Consider the following 19,874-nt stretch of genomic DNA (forward strand, 5'->3'; position numbering starts at 1 on the left):
CAGCCTCTTCCATTGTCTGGTCTGCCCAAGATGTCCTGCCAGAGGCCAGGGACCAGCCCTCAGCCCCTTCCAGGGCCGGACACATGGCTGCCCCATTCTTCTTCCTCAACCCCAGGTTGGGGGTCTCACCTCCCCCTCCAGAGGGGCGAGGGAACACGATGGCCTCCAGCCTCCTCCCCAGGCTCCAGTTTGAGGGGGTCCCCACCTGGCCCCACTCCCAAAGTGCAATATGGCGCCCAGCCTCCCCTGCCCGCCCCCACCTCCGTGCTGTGACCTGTGTGTTCGTGTGGCCGTGTGTCCCCTGTGCCGGCCCAGTCCTGACACCCTCTCTACACAGGCCCCCTGGGGACAGGGTGCTCAGAGCAATAATCCCGCCCCCAGCCCCCGCCCAGGAGGGCTCCCCTCCCCACCAGCTCCCCACGATTCCCAATAGCCACCTCCAGAGTTTACTACAAAAATAAAAGAACAGAAAGGAGCGTGGATGTGGGGTGCCCAGCATTGTGGGTGACCATGGGGGTATGCGGGTGGGAGCTGGGAGGGCTGTTTCGGGGTGCTGGGAAAGAGCTATTAAAACATGGAATGAATGAACAAGTGGAGAGAGCAAGAGGCACAGAGGTGACGTGGTGGGACAGGCCCAGGAAGGGGGTGCCAGTCAGGGAGGGTTCCAGACACCACTCCAGGGCCCATCTTCATAACACAGACCTCTCCTTAGATAATATATATTAAAAAATAAACCTCCAATCCAGGATATAAAAACAACAGAGCAAAGGCACTTAGGGGTGGGAGATGGAGGGGTGCCCCCCCCCAGGCAATACTGAGATGGCCCGGGAAATGGTGATCATGGTGGTGCCCCGGGGATGAAGCCCTGAGTCCCCAAAACAGAAGGCCAAGGCCAACGAGAGGTTGGGGGAGGCAGTGATCCCAGCTGGACCCCTCAGACACGGCCCCGAAAGCCCGGCTCCCTCTCCTTGGGCCCGTGGGGTTGCAGACGCTACGGCAGCTGTGCAGTAGTGGGTGGGTGGTCCTCACGTCCTCTCCATCTTGCAGGAGGCCTGGGGGGATGCAGGAGAAAAGGGAGATCGGGAGAGAGATGGAGAGAGAGACACAGGGAAAGGGAGGAGAGAAAGGGGTGGGTGGGGAGAAAGCAAAAAATGGCCAGAGAAACAAAAGCTGACAGATGGAGAGATGGGAGGTAGGCTGGGGAGATTCGGAAAGATGAAGACAGAGGGAGAGAAACGGATGTAGAGAGGGGGTCCCTGAGGGGCTGACTCTGGTTCCCCCTCTCTGGGCAGCCCTTGGACCCCCTAGCTCCCCACTCACCTGCCTGGGGCAGGGAGCCTCAGGTACAGCCAGACTGGGGGACAGTGTTCTCTCTGAGCTGAGACAAGATGAGTCGCAGGCGACAGAACTCCTCCTCCACCTCCTGGTTGGGGGGGTCATCCATGAGGGGTCCTCACTGAGCCAGCCCTCCCGCCCTCCCACCCACCCACCTGCCCACCACCACCTCCAGCTGTTTAATGGTGTCCTCCAGGCCAAGTAGCTCCTCTCGGATTTCCTGGGTCTGTGTGGGGCTCAGGGGGCTGCCCCCTGGAATTCCATCCCCTTCAGGGGGAGGCCCTGCCCCGCTGTCTTCCTCTGAGGGGAGCAGGAGCTGCTTCAGGGACAACACTAGTCAGGGACAAGGGGACAGAGTCAGAGGTGGGGCTGGGGCTGAGATGGGGGGTTCAGAGGGGAACGGAAGGGGCACAGGCTGGGAGTGAGGGTGGACGTCAGGCCAGGCTGAGCTTGTGGTTAGCCAGGCCTGCAGATAGAGCTGGGGATGCAAAAGGGAGTGCAGAGGCGAGGCTAGGGCTGGGGCAGGGTGGGAGGGCACCACGCTGGAGAGGGGTCCAGGGAGACTGAACTGACGGTCAAGGAAGGGATGGGAGCTGCAGAAGAGGGGGTGGGGCTGTGCGCGGTCGCGGGCGCACTGTTTGTGGTGGCTGGGCATGAGGCACAATGGAAAACACCAGTCTGGGCTGGCCACAGCTCTGCAAGGGGTGGGGTGGGCTACCTTTCTGAAGGGCTTTGGCAGCGAGCTGGCCCTCAGGGCCTGGCCTGCAGAAGGGCAGGAGGGTGCTGAGGGTTCTCTCGATCCGGCCTGGGTGGGGAGCAGGATGGGTGGTGAGATTCTGCCTGGTCTCCTGTGGTTTCCCCCGCCCCCACTCGAGGCCCTCCAGGCTCACCATCAGCCAGGGGCATCTCTCGGTTGCCACCGTTGCCATTTTCAGAGCTGCTGAGCAGGGGTTCACGGGTGCTGGGGGAGGAAGTGCTGGGTGACCCCCACACCCCTGACCCTGGGGGGGTAGCAGGGGCAGGGAGAGAGATAGCTGGAGGTGGGGCAGTCCAGAGACAGAGACAGAGGTCAAGGCTGGGAGACAGGGAAACAGAAGCCCAGCCAGTGGAAGACAGAGAGGCCTGAGTAGGAGACAGGTGGGCCACGGTGGGGGGCACACACATAGGCATGCACACTGGCATGACGTGGACCAGGGCTAGAGCTTGAGTTCTGGGGACACACAGGAAGCCAGGCCCAGCCTCCCAGCCTTCCAGTTCCCTCCCTGGCCCCCCTCACCTGCTGGGGCTAGGCCGGGGTTTGGGGCGGGAGGCAGGAGCGGGGACCTTCAGGGATCCTGCGGTCTCAGTGATAAGGGCACACCAGCTGGGAAGACAGGCCAGCCCCTGGTCAGTCAGAGCCCCCAGATCTTGTGCCAGGGCCTCCCACCCTCACCCTATCCCCAGGGACCCAGGGATCTGGCCTGTTTGTGGAACTCAAGCCCCCTTACTTCTTCCGCTCTGACACGGTCTGCGCCACCAGCTCGTATATCTGGGCCTCCTGGTCCCAGGTAAAAATGACATAGAAAGCTTTGTGATCTGCAAGGGGAGGGAGAGGCGGGGCTCAGAGCCAGGGTGGCCCTCAGGATGGTGGAGCTCTCAGGACTCCCTGACTCAATTCCCCATCCTGTGTCACTAATATCCTGCCCCAGGTGCCCCCTACTAGCCTTCCCTCTCAATGCTCCCGCATCAAACCAGGCAACCCAACTCCAACACCATGGCCCTGGGGCAGCTTCTCGGTAACAAATCCCTTGTCACTGGGCTCCTGGCTCCCACCCCTGCATCCCTATAATCCCCAAGGGGCAGCCAGGTGTCTTAAAATTAGCAGGCAGACCTGGCTGCTCCTCTGTGCAAAACCCTGGGGCAGTTTCCCATCTCACTTAATAAAATCCACACACAGCCTGGGCCTGCCCAGTTCTCAGGCGTCCCTCCCACAGCCCTGGCCTCGGGACTGCCAAGTCTCCCACTTCTCAACCTCTGCTGTGGCCTCCCCTTTGCCAGAATGTGAGTTCCCCGGCTCTTGGGAGGGTTCCCTACCCACTCCCTAGGCAACCATGCCCTGAGCCACTGGGGCCAGAACTCACCGGTGGCCACCTCACGGGTCATGGCAGACGTGAGCCGCAGCACCGGCCGCAGCATGGTCTTGCCGTCGGGCGTGGGCGTGAGCGTCCGGCTGTGTGATTTGAGCAGCAGCCGCTCATCCTGGCGCTGGAGCAGCAGCAGCAGGTCGTCCAGCAGCAGCACATGGACCTCTGCAAGGGCGAGGCCAAGTTCAACACCCCCTACCTGAGCACCTGCCCCGAGGCCCTGGCTCGCAGCCCTGGGGCTCACCAACAGCCTTGTCCTTTGTCACCCTCCACGTCAGTGGGCCCTCGTGGACCAGTTTCTTCTTTGTGATGTCTAGGTTCTGGAGGCAGGAAGGAGTGACTATCGGTGTAGCCCAGGGTGGGGCAGGGGAGGGTGGAAATGACCATGGGGCGGGGCTGGGTATCATAGTCAGGGGTCAGGATGGGCGCTGGGTGGGGATGGGGAGGGGTCAGAGCTGAGGGGCCTCTCTGGCTCCTGGGGAGCAGTCAGAGAATGCCTGGGCAGCAGGGCTGGGCCAGTGGAGAGGAGGTGAGGGCAGGCAGGGTCACCTTGAACTCGCTCAGCATGGGGTCACTGCTCTGCCTCAGGTGGGACAAGTCCAGGCGCCTCTGATAATCCTTGAGCCGCTGCAGCAGGGAACAGAGTGTCACAAGTACAAACCAAGAGCTGGGGCCATCCCAACAGTGACCCCCAAGTATACAAGCCCAGGGGGAGGCCTGACCTCCAGTAACCCTGAGAGGGAGGAGCTGAGGGCCCAGGTAGCCCCTGGACAGGAGGTAATCCCTTGGGGTCAAGCTGAGGACCTGGCCTGACCTGCAGAGTAGAAACGGCCCTGAGATGGAAAAAGCCCGGCTCACCAGCAGGTCCTCCATGTCCCTCACAGCCTGGTTGACGTGGTGCAGAATCTCCCGGCAGCACTCAGCTGCCAGCTCCACTTTCTCCCGTTCTGCTGGCTCTTCTGTGGGCAAGGGAAGGACCAGCGCTGGTGAACTCCAAGCCTAGACGCTGCTGGTCCCGGCCAGGGTGGGAGATGGGAGCTCTGGGGCCCAACAGAGTGGGCCAGGCCATACCTGTGTTCTGCCCGATGCTCTGCAGGAGCAGAGGGTACTTGGTCAGCCTCTGCATCTCCGTCGGGATCATGTCCTTCAGCTGCAGGCGGCGGCACCGTGGGCGGCTCTCAGCCTCCTAATGGGACAGCAGCACTGAGGTGGCCCATGCTTGGGGCTAGCCTCTGGGTTAGGGACATCAGCCCTTCCTCCCTGGGACTCTGGCACAGAACCCCCAAGCCCTGCCCACCTCACCTGCACGAAGGCGCAGAAACGAGGCTCCTTGCGCTGTTTGGCTTTAAGCTGCTCTAAGGCAAAGGACTGGCGGCTGCAGAAGCGGGAGGAGATTTTCTGGAACCAGGCGCCCTCGGCATCATCAAACTATAGCAAGATTCAGATTCAGGCCAGGGGGTGTCTCAGGTGGGACATGAAAGCCTAGGCAAAAGGACAGGGCTGGGGGCCTAGACCCCTGGCTAGGAGGAGGGGTGGGAGCTGGGCTGGGTGCCCTCACCCGGGCCAGCAGCACATCTCCGATCTCCTCAATGAGGTAGCCGCTCTCCTGCCTCCGCTTCATCAGACGATCAAGGAACAGGGCTGTGCGGGGGGGTGGGGGTAAGGATAGGGGGTGCGGTCAGGACCCTCAAGATTGTATGTAGAGCCTGGTTGGGAGCTGGCGGGGTGGGGCTACAGGTGTGTCTGCCTGATCCTTGGGGCTAGTGGGCTGTCCCCCCTGGAATGTGAGCTCTAGGGGTCCAGGGTGGGGTTGTCCCTAGTGCTAGCACAGAGGCTGCCCGTGATGGGTGCTCCAGGAGAACATGCTAGACCCCAAGTCTAGACACCAAGGCCTCAAAGGAGGGAGTCAGTGGTGGGGTGCGCAGTAGGGCCACAGCCCTGCACTCACAATGCACCTCGATGAGCTCGTCCAGGCTGGGGAAGATGTTCTGTAGCTCCTCCAGGGGGAAGAAGCCCCCGTCAGCCATGGGCTGGTAGAAGAGGTCGTGCAGCACCCGCAGCATACGCACATGGGCCGCCTCCGTCACCAGCAGCTCTGCAGGGCGACCAGGAAGAAAGCATGGTTGGGGAGGGTGCCAACAAAGGGGGGCAGTCTTAGAGGCAGGCTGGGGGGAGGGGGTGAAAGGGAGAGGACAGGGACAACTCTCTCTGGGTTGAAGTCATCTGCCTCTGAGACAGCCACTGAGAATTCGTTGACCCGCTGCCTCTCCTTTTCAGCAGCCAGGGCAACCATGTGTCCCAGTCTACCTGGCACAACGGACTTCCCAGGACATGAGGTTTTTAGTGCCCAAATGGGGAAAGTCCTGGGCAAACCAGGACAACTCGGTTGCCCCATGGCCAGCAAGCTTGCAGCTGTGTTCAATGCCTAACTGTCCAGCAAGTGAATGAGCTTCGGTTTCAGGGATGACGACTCCCTCCTCACACAGGGTGGCAGCCTCAGATCCAGGGCCCACAGGGTGCATGCCTGAGCTCCAAGGGCTCCGGAAGTCCCTGGTTTTGTGTGTTATGCCTATTTTTCTGGTGCGAGAACTTGCTATGCTTCCGAGATAACAGCCAGTAGCCACATACAGCTCTTCACATGTTAATTAAAATGAAATGAGCCCCGCAGGGGTGGCTCAGTGGTTGACTGCCAACCCATGAACCAGGAGGTCACAGTTCAATTCCGGGTCAGGGCACATGACTGGGTTGCAGGTTCGATCCCCAGGAGGGGGCGTGCAGGAGGCAGCTCATCAATGACTCATCATTGATGTTTCTCTCTTCCCCTCTCCCTTCCTCTCTCTGAAATAAAAACATATAAGAAAAATGAAATGAAACACAAAATTCGGTTCTCAGGGCCCTGGCCAGGTAGTTCAGTTGGTCAGAGCATTGTCCCTATGTGCCACAGTAGCGGGTTCCATCCCCGGCCAGGGCACAGACAAGAAGCAACCAATGACGCGTGAATAAGTGGAACAGCAATTCCATGTTTCTCTTTCCCTTCTCTCTAAAATCAGTAAATAATAAAAAAGTAAAGCTTAAAAAAAATTCAGTTCTCAGGTGTACTCGCCATAGCTCAAGTACTCAACAGCCATTATGTGGCTGCTGGTTACTGAGTTGGACAGCGCAAACATCGACATTTCCATCATTCGGGAAAGTTCTGAGAGCACTGCTTATGTTTTGATCGTATCCTTAGAAGGATCTGTGACCTAAAAAGCACTCATGTACTGCTCTCAAAATTCTGAATGAGGACCTTCTTCAAGTGGACTTCAAACCAGCTTCCAAAAGCATCTACTTTTGCCAAACCCCCTTAACACACACACACAATTCAAAACCATGAAAAAGAATTAAGACGAAAATGATACTCCCATCACCTCTGCCCAGAAGCAAGCGCTGCTAATACACCGACTGGCTTCCCAGGCTGCTCCCCAGGGGGTCCCCCAGTGGTTAAGGTCGCAGGAACAGCCCGGGCGCTCGACTGCTCGCTCTGTGCCCAACACTGTGCGAGGCGCGTCTGTGACCCGTCTCACCCTCGGGACAGCCCTTTGACACAGAAACCATTGCTGCCCGTGTTTCACAAACAGGGAAACAAAGGCTGATGCCAGATACAAGTTCACGTACATTCCGTGCTCTTAACATCAGCACCGTCTCGCACTGTTAGAAAGTCGTCGGGAACACCGCCCTGCCAGCAGCACTCCTGGTCCGCGGAGTGGCTGTCCTACAGTTTATGTACCAAATGGCCCTCGGCCTACTCGCTCTGCCTGTTACAGCGGGATGGACATGTCCCTGCCTCTGGCTCCATCTCTGCCAGAGCTGGGTTGTGTCCTTGGTCACAGTGGGCTGGAGAGGATGGCACTCACCGCTAATGACCTCCTGCCGCTTCACCTGGCTCTTGGGCAGGCTGTGCAGGGTGTCTGGGGGGATGAGCTCCCGCCAGCCGGGGGGCTCTTCTGGTTCCAGCTCTAGTCCCGACCGTCCCGGCTCCCCCTCATCTCCAGGCTCGGGGCTGTGGGACAAAGGCCTGGTTAAGGGCCTGGCTTAGGGTGTCCCAGAGAGGAGACTTTGACTTCTAGTGTCCAATCCCCCTCTGTGGCTTCAGCATCCATGACCCCAGGAGGCCCATGCTGTAGACCAGCCCCCAGATTTCTCGAAAGAACCGTCCTACCCCTCTCCTGCGACCACTATAGGCCTTCAGTGACCTCAGCATCCAACACCCAGTTCTCTGTGACTCTGTCAATGTCCCCTCCCCTCTCCCCCATCCTCCCTGACTCTCCAGGCTGAGTCAGTGGTTGGGGGGGTTGGAGTGACGTACGTGGCTCGTCGGGCAGGGCCAAGCACGGCCGTGGCAGAGCTGGGGTCCATGTCCACGTCGCTCCGGGAGCGGCCCCCACCCCGGCCCTTAGCCCCGAGGCTGCCCCGGGAAGGCCGGCGGCGGTCACTCACCCGCAGGCTCTCTGAGCGCCCCAGACGCCCCGATAGCCTGGACCCCGAGGCCAAGGATACAGTCAGGCAGAGGCCAGGACAAGGACAGAAGAGATGGGGAGAGACCAGGACAGGGACAGACCACGACAGGGATAGGGACAGACCAGGACAGGGACAGACCACGACAGGGACAGACCAGGACAGGGACAGGGACAGAGAGAGACCAGGACAGGGGCAGAGACAGACCAGGACAGGGACAGGGACAGACCAGGACAGGGACAGACCAGGACAGGGACAGGGAGAGACCAGGACAGAGGTCAAACATGCAACAGAATAGAGAAGAGTCAGAAGGAGCAGTGGGATCTAGGGGTGCTGGGGCAGTAGGGGGTGGTCAGGAAGGATACTGAAATTTGGTGGGGGCAGGGAGGGGAACCCAGTGTGGAGCACAGGACTGACCCCTCCCTTCCCTGAGGTGGGGATGGCGGCAGAGCCAGGAGTCAGGAGTGGGAGAAAGGGGATTTTAATACTTAGCTCTTTGGCTGGGAGGGTGATGTCCCCACCCACCCCTCTCAGGGGTGAAGGGGAGTGGGGAGAAGGGAGGGGCTGGGAGAAATGGGGGAGGGGTTAGCCCTCCCCCAAACCCAGGGCCCAGGCACCCACCTCTTCCACCTTCTGGGGAGAGAGGGGCACAGGGTCAGAGGTGGACCAGATGGAACCCAACTCACCTCCCCCACCCACCAAAGGGTCCCCAAAGCAGCGGCACAAGGACAGGCAGGGGGCAGAGCCTGCCCCCCTAACTATGAGGGGGACAGGGCCCCCAGGCATGGAGCACAGAGGACTGGGGGGCTGAGGGAAGGGGCACCAGAAGGCAGGAGCAAGGCAGCTGGGCTGAGGCTTAGAAGAGAGAGGGATGGAAGCGGAGGGGTGCAGGGAGCAGGGTCAGGAGTTGAGGGGTGAAGGGCATGGGAAGCAGGGAGAGGGAGAGGGAGAGGGAGAGGGAGAGGGAGAGGGAGAGGGAGAGGGAGAGGGAGAGGGAGAGGGAGAGGGAGAGGGAGAGGGAGAGGGAGAGGGAGAGGGAGAGGAGAAGAGACGGATGGAAGAAAAGAACGGGAGCAGAGGAGAAATAACTGTGAAAAAGAAGAAAAGGGAAAGGAGGAAAAGGAACCAGAGAAAAAGGGGAAGGAGGAAAGAGGGAGCAGGGCAGAGGGGCGATGGCTTGGGAACAGCAGATGCACATGGCAGCAAGACCCCAACACACACCCTCCCAGCCCTGACTCCTGTGCTCAGCGCCCCTGACCCCTGCCTGGGTACCTCTCTGTCTCAGGACCCTCCTCAGTGCTCTCCAGGGGCGCTGGGGGCTCCAGGCTGGCCGGGCCCTGCAGGGGCAGGTCCCCCAGCTCCGGTGAGGCATCAACACCTGTGGGAGCAGCAGGGAGAGTGGGGCTGGCTGGGAGGCCCCTTTGGCACAGGGACGCCACCCATGGGGTTCTTCCACCAGGGAATGCCAGTGCCTGCAGACACCAAGTGGCTCTTCTGTATACTCATGGGGGACAGACAAATGGAAAGACCTCTGAGAACACAGCCATGGGCAGCTGGGGCGCACAGCACTGGTGGGGAGGCCGGATGCGCGGCTCGGTGCCTCCACATCCATCTGTGCTGACCCTCAGCCAGGACTTTCAGGAAGGGGATACACCCCATTCACAGATGAGGAGACTGAGGCTCTGAGAGGGAAGTGACTGCTTACATGTAACAAAAGGAAGCTGCAGAACCTGGGCCTGGCCAAGGAGCTGAGGTCCCAGGGGCTGAGGGCCACACGACGATTATGAGAAATGAAGTTAACGTGGCTGGTGTGCTCACCACCTAAGGGGGCTGACTGGCAATGCACTCAGAGAGGGTTCTGGGAAATGAACCCGTGGGGTGATGGGAAATGTAGTCCAAGGGGGTGGGAAACACATCACCAGGACAGAGATCAGAGGCTGGGAGGAAAGCCGTGGAAAGGGTAAACTGAGAAAAGGGGTGGTTTTATGAATAACACTGGTGACCAGGAGCAGGGAGGGACATGCAGGGAGAACCAAGGGGTGGTCTCGCCATGGGGACCAGGAAACGCTCACCTGGTTCCCGGTCAGGGCTGTCTCCGGACAGAGGCTGCAGTGAAACTCCAGGGGAGTCCTGCCCAGGGGTCCCAACATTCCGGGAGGGCACCCCCAGGCCTCCCTTCCGTTCTATGAGGCCTGGCTTCTCCACTGGGAAGACATTGAGGGAGAAAGTGGGAAATGAGAGTCCAGTAACTCGAATCCACAGGCCCTGGGGGATCCGAGATGCTGTGCTCTAGCCCTGATTTCTCCATCACCCAGGATACGCCTCCTCCTCCCTCAGACCCAGGAGCCCAGGCCCCAGTCCCCTCCTCCCTCAGACCCAGGAGACCCCTTCCTCCCCTCTTAAGTTCCCAAAATAGATGCTCTGGCTTCAGGACCATTACCATCAGCCTCTGCTTTGAGATGTCGAAAATCTGGGGCTGAAACGAGATGGGACCAATAGGATCGTGAGGTGTCTGGGGGGGGCAGTAGAGAGAAGTCCGGGGGGGGCAAGGCCAGGAACCTCACCCTGGGGCTCTCCCCGGTTCCATCGGGCGGCATCCAGGAAGCTGCTCAGTCCTTTCTTGGTCTTGGTTGGCTCATCTGATCGCCGGTTCCCCATTACCTGTGAGAGGCGGGGGGAGGCCACAGGGGGCTGGTATTTCTGAGCCACCAACACAGAGAAACTGGACCCAGGGACACAGAGTCATGCAGCTCCCCATGGGGTTTCTGGGGTGGAAAGGTCTGGGTTTGAGCACTCAGGGAAGCACCTTTTTTCGGAAGAAATTCCTCCCCGACTTCTTGTCCCCACTCTTGGTCCGCACCCCGAGGTGGCGCATGTACAGGCTGATGGCACTGACCACAGCGGCACTGTGGAGAGGGGACGGTAAGGACCCCACACACAGACATGCACACTGCTCCCCCACAGTCTTCCCCTCCACATTCACCTCCCACCCCAACCCCACAACCACTTCCTGCTGTGTATCTCAGGAAAGAGGAGAGGGCTCCAGGGGACAGGACCAGAGACACTACTGAACGCAGGACCCCACACCCCCAGCGCCTCCTCCCTGGGGCCCAGGAGACTAAAAGGCCTGTCTTGCTGTCCTCTTTGGTTCCATCACCTCTTTTCTTCATCAGTAGAGATGGTATGTCTGTAAGAAGAAGAAAGACAAACTGGCTAAGCCTGGGGTCCCTGTCCACCCAGCACAAATGTCCAGTTCCTGTCCCTTTGAAGCTGGGACAGGACAGAGGAGAGGCAGAGAGGGCACTGCTGAAGCAACTGGGAAGGAAGATCATGGGAGAGAGGAGATGATCTCATCCGGGTGCAAACAGGAATGACATGCCTGAATGCAGTCCTTGGACAGATCTAGAAACTGGGAGACCCCAAACCTGGGAAGAGAAGACGAAAAAAAACCCAGACAAACTAAAATGCCAGGGCTGCCTGGCCGGCGTGGCTCAGTGCTTGATCACTGACCTAGGATCCAGGAGATCTCAGTTTGATTCCCCAACAGGGCACATGCCCAGGTTATAGGCTCGATCCCCAGTAGGGGGCGTGCAGGAGGCAGCCGATCAATGACTCATCATTGATGTTTTTCTCTCTCTCCCTCTCCCTTCCTCTCTCTGAAATCAATGGAGACATTTAAAAATAAATAAAATAAAGTCAAGGGAAGTAGCTAAAGAATGAATGTGAAGCCACAGATGGGAGCCTGGAATACAGGGGGTGGCTGGGGAGGGGCTGGTCCACTCACTGCATCTCCTCCAAGTGGGCCAGCAGCCGCTCTGCCACGTGCCGCTCCCGGGCCTCGAAGCTGGCGCGGTCCCGCCCCACCCAGGCCTCCAGCTGAGCCAGCTCCTGCTCCCAGGGTGTCATGCCCATGAGCCGCTTGGAGCGGAAGTCCTCCAACTGCCGGCTGACAGCTGCCTGCTGGCTCTGCACCACCTCCTGCACAAACTGCCGCTGGACATCCTCGGAGATGAGGTCAGGCCTCGTGCGGTCTGCAGGGATAGGGGTGCGGGCTGGGGGACAGTTTCCTGGGCCCTGGTTCCTCACGCACCCTCGGACTCTAACAGTCATGCTTCCTTCTGGGCTGCTGCGGCCAGAAGGGAGAAAGGAATCCCCACTGACCAAGGAGCGCGGGTACATGGCCTCCCACCCTGGGCCTCCTGGGAGGCCTGGCCCCTGCTAGAGACCTCCCTCATCCCAAAGTCTCCTCTCTCCTTACCAAGTTCAAAGGCGACTGTGGAAGGGACAGAGACTCGCAGAACCTGCTCAGGAGAGAGAATGGAGTGAAGGGCAGGACTCAGCAGTGATGGATGACAGCCTAGGTGCCCCTGGGAATGGTGGTCTGAAGGGAGGAGCGGTGGGAGGAAGATCAGGCTCGCACAGGGGCTCCCTAGGCCAGGCCGCCCTTCATGCTGCCCTCAGCAGGGTGGGGTTGGGAGGCACAGGTGGCTCTCCAGGGCCAAAGGCAGAGGGACTGGGTGGGGGGAAGGTGCCTCTCACCGCGGTTTTCTCCAGGAAGCTGTGGTAGAAGTCGAGGAAGGCCTTCTTGGCCTCCTTGGGGCCCAGAGAGCCCAGCATGTCCGCATGTAGGCAGCAGAGCTGGGGAGACAGAGAGTGACCTGTCCTCCCTCCCAGCCACCCAAACCACACATCCCCCTGGAAAGCCTCTCGGGGCAAATCCTCTCTCTAGGAAGCGTGCTCCCTGATCTACACCATCCCCACACCCAGGCCCTGCCTCTCTCAAGGCCTCCGGGGGCCACCACGAGCGGCTGGTAATTTTTTATCCTGTGGAATGGTTCTCTGTGGCCCTGTTTCCCTCCTGCTGCCACTACCACCAGCTACACAGGCATATACCAGACGCCTTCTAACCCCTTTATACACATGACCCTGTTAGCTCATAGGGACGCCGTTATCCCATTCCACAGATGAGAAAACTGAGCTCAAGAAGTCTACTCAGTCACACAGCTAGTAAGTGGCAAAGCTGGGATGGGAATCCAGGCAGCCTATCTTCACTACGCTCCGTTGCCTAGAAATACAGCCAGCAACTTGAGTGTTGGGGTGGGGTGGAGGTTCTGATTCATCTGCGTCTCAGACAGGGCCCAGGGCCCAGTGCATGGTAGGTAGATAAGTAGGTGAGCAAGTGGGGCTCACTTATTCATTCGTGAAGCATTTCCTGGGACTGCCTACGTGCCAGGCCTGTGCTGGGTTACGCTGGCAGTGCAGGGGGGAACCCAACCTGTCCAGACTCCCGGGGGGCTCTCGTCAGGTAAGGGACATAGTCTCGGTCTCAGTGTGCTAAGGACTCAGCCCAGTGGGGGTGGGACTCTGTAAACACTTTCCACAAATATGTGTCAGCCCCCCACCCCCACCCCAAAGCAAAAACTCCATGGAAGGTCCTTGGGAAGCAGCCCAGGGGACCACAACTACCCTCCACTGCTCCCCCACCTGCCGAGGTGAGGGAGCAGCATAAGGACAGATTTCAAAATGCCGGAGGCCATCTGGGTCCTCAGCCAAGCCCTGGCCCTTTTAGGCCTCAGGTTCTACATCCCTGGAAGGACATAACAGTCAGCACCATCCCTGGGCTGCGTCCCAGGTACTCGGGTTCTAGAAAAACCCCAGGCTCAGGAGGGCCAGAACCTCCATGCACCACAGGAAGGTCTGCCACACTTCTGGAGAGAAGGCAGTTTCCTACTTTCCTGCCAGTTTCTGAAGCTTCAGCATCAGTCTACGTGCCTTTCTCTGCACGCCCTGGGCGCCCTTCCCTGGCATTTCTGCCAGCCTCTTTGTCTTCTGGAAGGATCTGCTGTGCATTTCTAGCACAACCCAGTGCCCTGGGCTAACCCTGCTCTCAGCCTGTGCTGGGACCCTTCCCCACAGAGCTTCTTCCTTCCTACATCACCCACTGGGTCCTCTAGACTCCCAGGTGTTTTGCACAGCATGGCTCTGCACCTGCAGCTCCCGGGTGCTTTCTGTCTGATACAGGTTTCTGGATCATCGATTACGGTCCCTCTGTCTTGAGGGCTGCTTATGGCGGTTGCTTGTTTCTGAGTCAGGGCCTGGTGCAACACCTAGACTAGATCGGAGGGGGCTAATGGTTTCTCCCAAGCACCAGCCCTTAGTGACTCACTGGTGGCACCTGCCAAGGCCACGGAGAGGATTTGATTTCCAGAGTCCACGGGAAAGTCTGTATTGATGGGTGACGCTGCCATAGGCGCAGGAGGGGATGGGGGGCATGGTTTCTCCCAGGCTTCTGGAATCTGTTGCTCTCTGCATGGCCCTGCTGTGTGTGTGCTCTCCCGGCCTGCACTCACAGATTCATATGGACACCTGCAATCTTGTCTGGATCACATGCTGGTCCCTCTGGCTCTCTAGTTCCAGATCTGCCTTCTGGATCTGTTTTCTAGACCCTCCTGGCTCATCTTCACTGGCCTAACACACTGACCACCCTGGCCTGGCCCCACCCTACCCTCCTTGTGCCTACCCAGCCCCACCCTACCAGGGGTCCTGGCTCGAACTGCAAGGCCACGTGCTGCAGGAGGGCCATCAGGTGGGCTGGGCGCCGCTTCACCTGCTCCAGGCTCTGGAACTGGCTGTTTTGCTCCTCTGTGTTCTGGGGGTGGGCGTGGGGGTGGGGGTGAGACTGTGGGGAGCAGAGAGGGGCCTTGGGCTTGACCCGCCCCCTCCCCTGGTACTTCCTGATGGATCCAAGCTGGGAGGATGGGGATGATGATGGTGTCTATGCTGTAATGGAGGCAGCAAGGCAGGTATCAGGGAGAACAGAGATTTAACGTTATAATGAGAGGTGACGACAGAAATTCGGAGATGGAATGGGGATCTATGCTATAACTGGAGGGTGGTGATAAAAATCGGGGTTAGAGTAAAAAGGGTGGGATCAAGAATGGGGTGGGGGATGAGGTAGGAGGCACCCGAAGATGAGAGAGAGAAGGGCATTGAGAGGACACAGTGAGACAGCATCTGAGGATGGGACTTGAGGGGGGGCCCCAGGGAGCTGGGGACAGCAGCTTTTCCACGCCACCTCCCCCTCACCGTCTCCAGTTCGTTCTCGAAATCCTCGTCTTCAGCCCCAATGATGCTGACGGGCACCAGGCCAGGCCGGGGGGGCCCTGGGGCCTGTGGAAGAGGGTTGGCTTCAGCCCACAGTGCTCCCCACCTCACAGCCCCCCCAGTCCTCACCCTTTGGCTGTCTCCACTCACCGCCCCTCGGCCCACGATGCTGTCTGCCTCCATGGGCTCCGGGGGCTGCGGGAAGAGGAGGGGCGGTGGTTAGGGAATGGGAGGAGGCACAGGGCAGTTACTCACAGATTCCTGGCCCAGGTGTGAAGGTGAGTAAACAGCCTTCCCCCATCTGGGCCCCACAGCTCAATGGGGCCTCTGTGTGGCGACAAAGAGCCCTTCAGAGGCCAGCAGGGCGGGGAGCCCAAGGACAAGGAGACATGTTGGGGGGAAAGCTGGAGTCCCAGGAGTCTGGGTCCATGAGAGAGCTGTGGCAATGACAGCCTGCAATTTTGGGGTCCCTAATGCAGGAAGGGGCTGCTTCTCACACTCTGGGATCCCAGGGAGGAGGGGCTGGGGGCCTGGACTCCTGGGTCTGAGGGAGGAGGGGCTGGGGGCTGGGCCCTGGGGAGGCAGGGCCTGCAGAGTTGGGAAGGCTACAAGGGAGGTAAGAGGGATATAACTGGGGTGTGTGGGGGCTCTCCTCCGATCTGTGACAGGCATGGGGCAGGATGCTGCCTCTGAACCTACCAGCCCCACTTCCTGTGACAGGAAGTCACAATGGCAAATCCCCCAACCCCCAACTCTCTCCACATAAGAAAACAAAACTCTGAACCCTCCGCCCTCAGAGACCAAGAGTCCCCTGACCCACAAGTTCTTTCTCTCAGCAATCTGATATCTTTCTGGCTTCCAGTCCCACAAAAACAAAGTACAGTCCTCAGACAGCTCATCTCCAAGGTGTGTCTGTCTCCCTCACCTATGTCCCCGTCCTGCCGGCTCCCTGGCTGTCCCTCCCTTGAATCTTGAATCTACCTTGTCTTTGCCTCTCTTCTCCCTGTTTCCTCATTTTCGCTCTCCCTTCCTTCAGACCTGTCTCATTTTTCCCACTGTCTACCTCCCCTCCTCCTGCTTTCGCCCTCAGCTCTACCCCATCCCTGCTCCGTTGCTCCCTGCCTTTCCCCTCTGTCTTTCCTGCCTCTGCTTCTGTCTCCCCACATTGGTTTCTGCAGCCTCTCTTCCTGCACCTCTCTGAGTCGCTGTCTCATATCTCTTTTTCCCATGTCATCTCCCTTAGAGTTTCCACTTCTCCCTGTGTCTTCCCACTGACATCTTCTGTGTCCTTAATTAGTCTGACTAATGACACACTAGCCCATGTCAGGCGGGAAGAGCTGTGGAAACAGGAGTGGGGTGGACCAGTGTGGGGGAACTCTCCCCACAGCCCAGAGCTATTTATAACCCTAGCTGCCCAGACCCCCCCTTCTTCCTCTTCCACAGGCCTCCTCCCTAACACTCAATAAATAGTGGCTATGACTTTGATTATGATCATTAAACAATGATGCTTTCTGGAGTGTCCAAATGCCATCCCCTGGGTTCACCCGAGCAGGCATCATTTTTATTCTTTTCCATAAAGGGTATCTGTCCAACATCCAAGCTCGGGTAATGCAAGATTTGAGCATTAGTTAAATGTTCACATAAATAAAACTGCAAAGCAAGGCAGAAAAATAATAGTAACTATTTATTACGGGAGCTAAACTTCCACAGCACTTACAGGGGGCCAGGCATTGCTCCAAGTGCTTCTCACACAGCAAAGCGACGCTCACAACCACAAGCACCCCACGCTACTGCCATTCCCACCGGAGATGGAAAACCTGCACTGGGCTGCCAGATGCACTTCTGGGCTGGGAAACATGACCACGAACATGGCGAGTCCATGCTCATCCCACTTAGGAGTGGACAGGTTCAACAGAAGCAGGGAGATCCCAAAAGAGCAAAGAAGACACAGGTTCTCTGAGCAAATGCCCCAAAATCATGCACTTGGCATGCATCAGCTCCTTATTCCTAGTTGCAATGATATGAAATAATAATGCTTAACATGCACTGAGCGTCATTAAGTATGTGCCAGGCACAGCATGACTGCTCTATAGTATTAACCAATATAATCCTCTAAGTGATTCCATGAGGCCATCATCATCATTATTACCCCCATTTTACAGCGGAGGAAACTTTTACATAAGGGACAGAACCGGCATTCAGACCCAGGCAGTCTGGCTTCAGAGTTTATGCAGTTAACTACCAGAATGTGCTGCCTCAGAGCATGGGGAACCTCGACCTTAGGCAACTAAAATCTGAACCAAAGCTGAGACACATCAGGTCTCCTTACGGGGCATGGGAAAGTCAGGGCTATGTGGGCACTGCGGCCTGGGCAGGAATGCAGGCTGGACTCTGCTGGCCACAGAGGGGTGGGGCTGAGGGAGGATGGGGGTAGGGAGACTGGCTGCTTAGAAGATGGGGGCAATGAGGCCCTGCCACAAGGGTTGAAGCTGTCAGATGGATCTGTAGGCAACTGAGGAGGCCTGAGGTCCAGCGGGGCGGGGATGGGATGGGGGTGCTATGTGCATAGGGCTGAAGGGGGTCAGGGCAGGTTTAGGGGTGGGGATCCTAAAGCAAAGCAGGCACATGAGGGGCAGCATGGGCACCTGGGTTCTATGCAGGACTCGGGGTCTATAAGATATTGAATGGATGATCCTGGTCTCTAAGAACCTCTGGGAGCCTTATAGAACCTAAAATAGAGTAGTCAAGGTGATTCCATAAGGAGACCAGGATCCACTTGACACATGGTGGGCCTACAGGGATCTGAGAGTCACACATGATCATGAAATCACAGAGAAAGTAGCCAGTCTATGGGATCTCTGGAGACTTAAAAGGGGACTAGAATTCTATTGGGGCCTGTGGTGGTCCCCAGACTCAGGATCTACAGGGTCCTGGATTCTAGGGGATGCTACTGATCGATGGGGGACCGCACGTCTGTAAGCAGCCAGGTCTCCAAAGACAGCTAGCAGAAACCTGGGTAGTCTGTAGGACCTTGTATCTACATGGAACGTGGCGGGTCTTCACGGGCCCCAAATCCTACAGGGAGCGTGGCGGGGTGCATTGCCAGGGATGCTGGGGCGGACGTGCGGAGTCAGGGTCTGACGCCCGCCGGGGGCCGCGTCCCTCACCTGCTGGAGGTCGGAGAAGCCACCGCAGCTGCCAGGACCGAAGCCTCCGCCCGCGCGCCGGCTCTGGCGCCCCCAGTTCCCCCCTTCCCAGCCGCTCTAGCCGCCCTAGAGGCCACCTTAGGTTCTAACTCCACTCCTCCCGCCAGCCGCTCTAGCCCGGCTCCTGCCAGGTGACTCTATTCCTCCTGCTGGCCGCTCTAGCTTTCCACTGCGCCACGCTGGCCACATGGGGCCGCTCTGGCCTGCCTTGGAGGGCTGCCGTTTCCGTATCTCGACTGCTCCCGTCACTCCCCCGGGTTCAGCCCCCTGCTCCCCCCCCACCCCCTCTACCGCCCGAGGTGAGGATGGTCCCATACCCTCAGCCAGGGCTCAGCCTGAGATCTCGGAATCTCCTCAGCCCTTTAGTTCCCGGACTGGGCTCCTCGCCCTATCTTGCCTCCCTAACTCGGGGATGAGTTGAATTCCCAGCGCTTGTACATTAATTCTCCCCGCATCCCCGCCCCCACCCCGGCACACTTTCCGCTGGGCCGGGGAGCAAAATTCCTGGGTTCGAGCAAACCTTTCCCTCTGACATGCGTTGTAACCTGGAATAAGCAATTACTTCTTTCCGAGCCTCAGTCTTCCCATCTATACAATGGGGGGGGGGGAGATCGCCAGCTTTGTCCCCCCCACAACCCAGCTCTCAGGGTATAATTAATGGCTCAGGAAAACAGATTTCCCAAAACGCGTTCAAACGCTGTCTGCAACTTTCAGCTTCGCAGCGGCCTAGGACGTGGTTAACAGGCGTTTTTCTTTCCAGGGGGCCCTAAGCACGAGGGGGTGCAGGACGGCGCTCGGCGGAAAGCACCGCGAGCTCGAACCCCAACTCCACGGTCCCACGCGCGAGCCTGGGGGAGTCCGCCGGGCCCCCCGGCCTCAGCTTCCCCGCCCGCACAGTGGGAGCGACCATCGCCCTCCGCGGGACAGCTGGGGGCCGCGCCCGGCCGCACGCCTCAGCCCCCCGGGCGCTCGACAGGTCTCGGCCCGCCCCTCGCAGCCCCTTTGACAGACGGGAAGACTGAGGCCGGGAGGGCGGCGCCGGCTCGGCCCGCGGAGGCCCCTCCGCGCCGCCGCCCTGCCCGCCGAGCCGCCGCGGGGAGGGGCCGGGCGGGGCCGCGGGCCGCGTACCTGGAGTCCGCGCGGGGAGGTGGCCGGCGGGGCGCGCGAGGTGGGGTCGGCGGTCCCGGCCTGCGTCCCGGCTCCCGCTTCCTGGCTCCGGCGGGGCAGGAAGTTGGGGCGTTTTTCCGGAGGCCCCCGCCCCGCCGCCCCTCCCCGCTTCCTGCCCGCGCCCCGCGCCCGCCCGGCACCTCCGCTTCCTTCCCCTTCTCTCCGCCCGCCGGGCCCCGCGCCCCGCCCCGCGCCCCGCCCCTGCCCCCGGCACCTCGGCCCGCAGCCTCCGCCGTTCCGTCTTCCCCTCCTCTGCCCCCGGTGCTTCTGCCTGGGTCCCGCCCTCCTTGTGTCTGTCTGTCTGTCTGTCTGTCTGTCTCTGGCCATTTCTCCATCGGGGTCTCCCCGCCGTGCCCCCGCCGCTGTCACTTTCTCCCCCCTCGGGGGCTCTGCCCAACCACCTCGGCCATGTCCCCACCTGCTGCTTCCCTATGTCCCTGTCTGT

The 19,874-nt window shown here is 59.5% G+C and overlaps 1 protein-coding gene across 2 annotated transcripts; it reads right to left on the reverse strand.

Annotated features, from left to right (window-relative positions):
• Nucleotides 1-705: 705 nt before the first annotated feature.
• Nucleotides 706-19,434, reverse strand: ARHGEF1 (Rho guanine nucleotide exchange factor 1). 2 transcript variants are annotated; one of them, XM_087826728.1, is made up of 30 exons: nucleotides 15,207-15,251; nucleotides 15,039-15,122; nucleotides 14,488-14,601; nucleotides 12,492-12,590; nucleotides 12,211-12,253; nucleotides 11,737-11,983; nucleotides 11,110-11,139; nucleotides 10,759-10,858; nucleotides 10,517-10,613; nucleotides 10,393-10,428; nucleotides 10,025-10,156; nucleotides 9,225-9,330; nucleotides 8,574-8,585; nucleotides 7,804-7,971; nucleotides 7,352-7,497; nucleotides 5,407-5,553; nucleotides 5,017-5,099; nucleotides 4,761-4,886; nucleotides 4,530-4,644; nucleotides 4,317-4,417; nucleotides 4,008-4,085; nucleotides 3,703-3,778; nucleotides 3,456-3,623; nucleotides 2,823-2,910; nucleotides 2,612-2,698; nucleotides 2,226-2,296; nucleotides 2,054-2,140; nucleotides 1,505-1,668; nucleotides 1,321-1,423; nucleotides 716-1,052 (listed from the first exon to the last, which is right to left on the reverse strand). In XM_087826728.1, exons 1-29 carry the CDS (start codon nucleotides 15,237-15,239, stop codon nucleotides 1,340-1,342), a joined length of 2,922 nt encoding a protein of 973 aa, XP_087682854.1. In that variant the 5' UTR covers nucleotides 15,240-15,251; the 3' UTR covers nucleotides 716-1,052; nucleotides 1,321-1,339. The 2 variants fall into 2 exon arrangements, with proteins under 2 accessions (XP_087682853.1, XP_087682854.1); XM_087826727.1 differs by lacking the exons at nucleotides 7,804-7,971; nucleotides 8,574-8,585 and adding an exon at nucleotides 19,391-19,434 and having other exon boundaries at nucleotides 706-1,052.
• Between the last annotated feature and the right edge of the window lie 440 nt (nucleotides 19,435-19,874).

Source organism: Miniopterus natalensis, chromosome 18 (assembly GCF_054644295.1).
Source record: "Miniopterus natalensis isolate mMinNat1 chromosome 18, mMinNat1.hap1, whole genome shotgun sequence".
Taxonomy (NCBI): Eukaryota; Metazoa; Chordata; class Mammalia; order Chiroptera; family Miniopteridae; genus Miniopterus; species Miniopterus natalensis.